We start from the raw sequence: 1,424 nt of genomic DNA on the forward strand, positions 1-1,424 counted from the left end.
TCTAAGCTCATCTCCCTGCACTATCCCATCATCATCCATGTGCTTATCCAAGGGATGTTTAAATCTCCCTAATGTAGCTGAGTTAAGTTCATTGGCAGGTGTGGCATTCCACGCCCTTACCATTGGAAGACTTGTGCCAAAATTGAGAGAGCTGTCATAGAGATGAGTTGAGAAGCTGTCTAACATATCATAGAATTATGCATTTCAGTCAATATTGCAGATTCCTCTACCACATTCATTGATATATCCTGTCCCACTGCAACAGTAGTGGCAGCACTGCATTGTACAGTTGGAATAGAAGTCCCCTGTGCTGATTTTAGAATATACAACATCTCATTATATCAGATCAAATGTGGGGAAGTAAACCTCTTTCAGCTGCCCTTTTCATCTTGGGGGGCTTCAATTTTGTTAACATTGTATACTAAGTCCATATGAATACCAACTAACAATATCTTCAGCAACCTTTTATATATTTCTAAAATGAAGCTGACAGGTTATTGATTTCATCAGAAGCATTCATCGAATGATTTTTTTATTTACTTGGATGTACCACTAGTTGCCATAATTTCACTAATGATAAAATGGCATTGAAGAACAATAGCCTCTTCCTGCCCAAAAAAAAAGATAAAACAAAGAACTGCGGATACTGGAAACCTGAACAATAACGGAAATCGCTGGAGAAACTCAGCGGGGTCTGGCATCACTTATGGAGAGGAAGCAGAGTTAATAAATAAGGGGCAGCTACTTTTTGTCACTTAAACCTTGTTTCAATGTCCAATTGTTATCACGTGACTTTCTGTTAACAGGGTGAGTGGCCAATGGTGAAACAGTACTGACTACGGCAATTGTGATTAGCTTAAACAGCGACCAATCATCATAATCAAGGTCATTGTCCCGCCCATCTGTCAAGATCCAACCAATAGAAATCCAGAGATTCCCAGCACCGAGTGATGGTTCGCTGTGAGCGATGTCAGTCAGGGTGGCGGTTGGCTCCCCGCTCGCGATGAAGATTCTCCGGTGGCTCCTGAAGGGCCGGGGTTCAGCCCCGACCCCGACCCCGACCCCGGCTCCGGACGCTGCCCCTAGACAGCTCGAGCATTTCTCTAAGTTCTCGCCATCGCCGCTCTCCATGAAACAATTCCTGGACTTCGGTAAGAGAGAGGTTGAAGCGCTGGAAGGTCCTGCATTTACTCCACTTCCCGGGATGTGGGCAAAGAGCAACCTGGTCCAGCGTCTGGCTGAGTCCTCGCACCCAACCAGATCCTGTACTCCCTCCACCTCCACTCCCTGGATCTCCAGATCCTGTACTCCCTCCACCTCCTCCCCCGGATCACCAGATCCTGTACTCCCTCCTCCTCCTCCCCCGGATCACCAGATCCTGTACTCCCTCCTCCTCCTCCTCCCCCCGGATCTCCAGATCCTGT

At 46.9% G+C, this 1,424-nt stretch overlaps 1 protein-coding gene across 1 annotated transcript in view; it reads left to right on the forward strand.

Moving 5' to 3' along the window:
- The first annotated feature begins 683 nt into the window (after positions 1–683).
- pdk4 (pyruvate dehydrogenase kinase, isozyme 4) overlaps positions 684–1,424 on the forward strand; it is a 70,260-nt gene continuing 69,519 nt past the window's right edge. Inside the window, exon 1 of the mRNA XM_043691002.1 lies at positions 684–1,151. Within this exon, the coding sequence (XP_043546937.1) occupies positions 968–1,151 (184 nt within the window). The 5' untranslated portion in view covers positions 684–967. The remainder of the gene's footprint in view (positions 1,152–1,424) is intronic.

Source organism: Chiloscyllium plagiosum, chromosome 5, assembly GCF_004010195.1.
Source record: "Chiloscyllium plagiosum isolate BGI_BamShark_2017 chromosome 5, ASM401019v2, whole genome shotgun sequence".
Lineage (NCBI taxonomy): Eukaryota > Metazoa > Chordata > Chondrichthyes > Orectolobiformes > Hemiscylliidae > Chiloscyllium > Chiloscyllium plagiosum.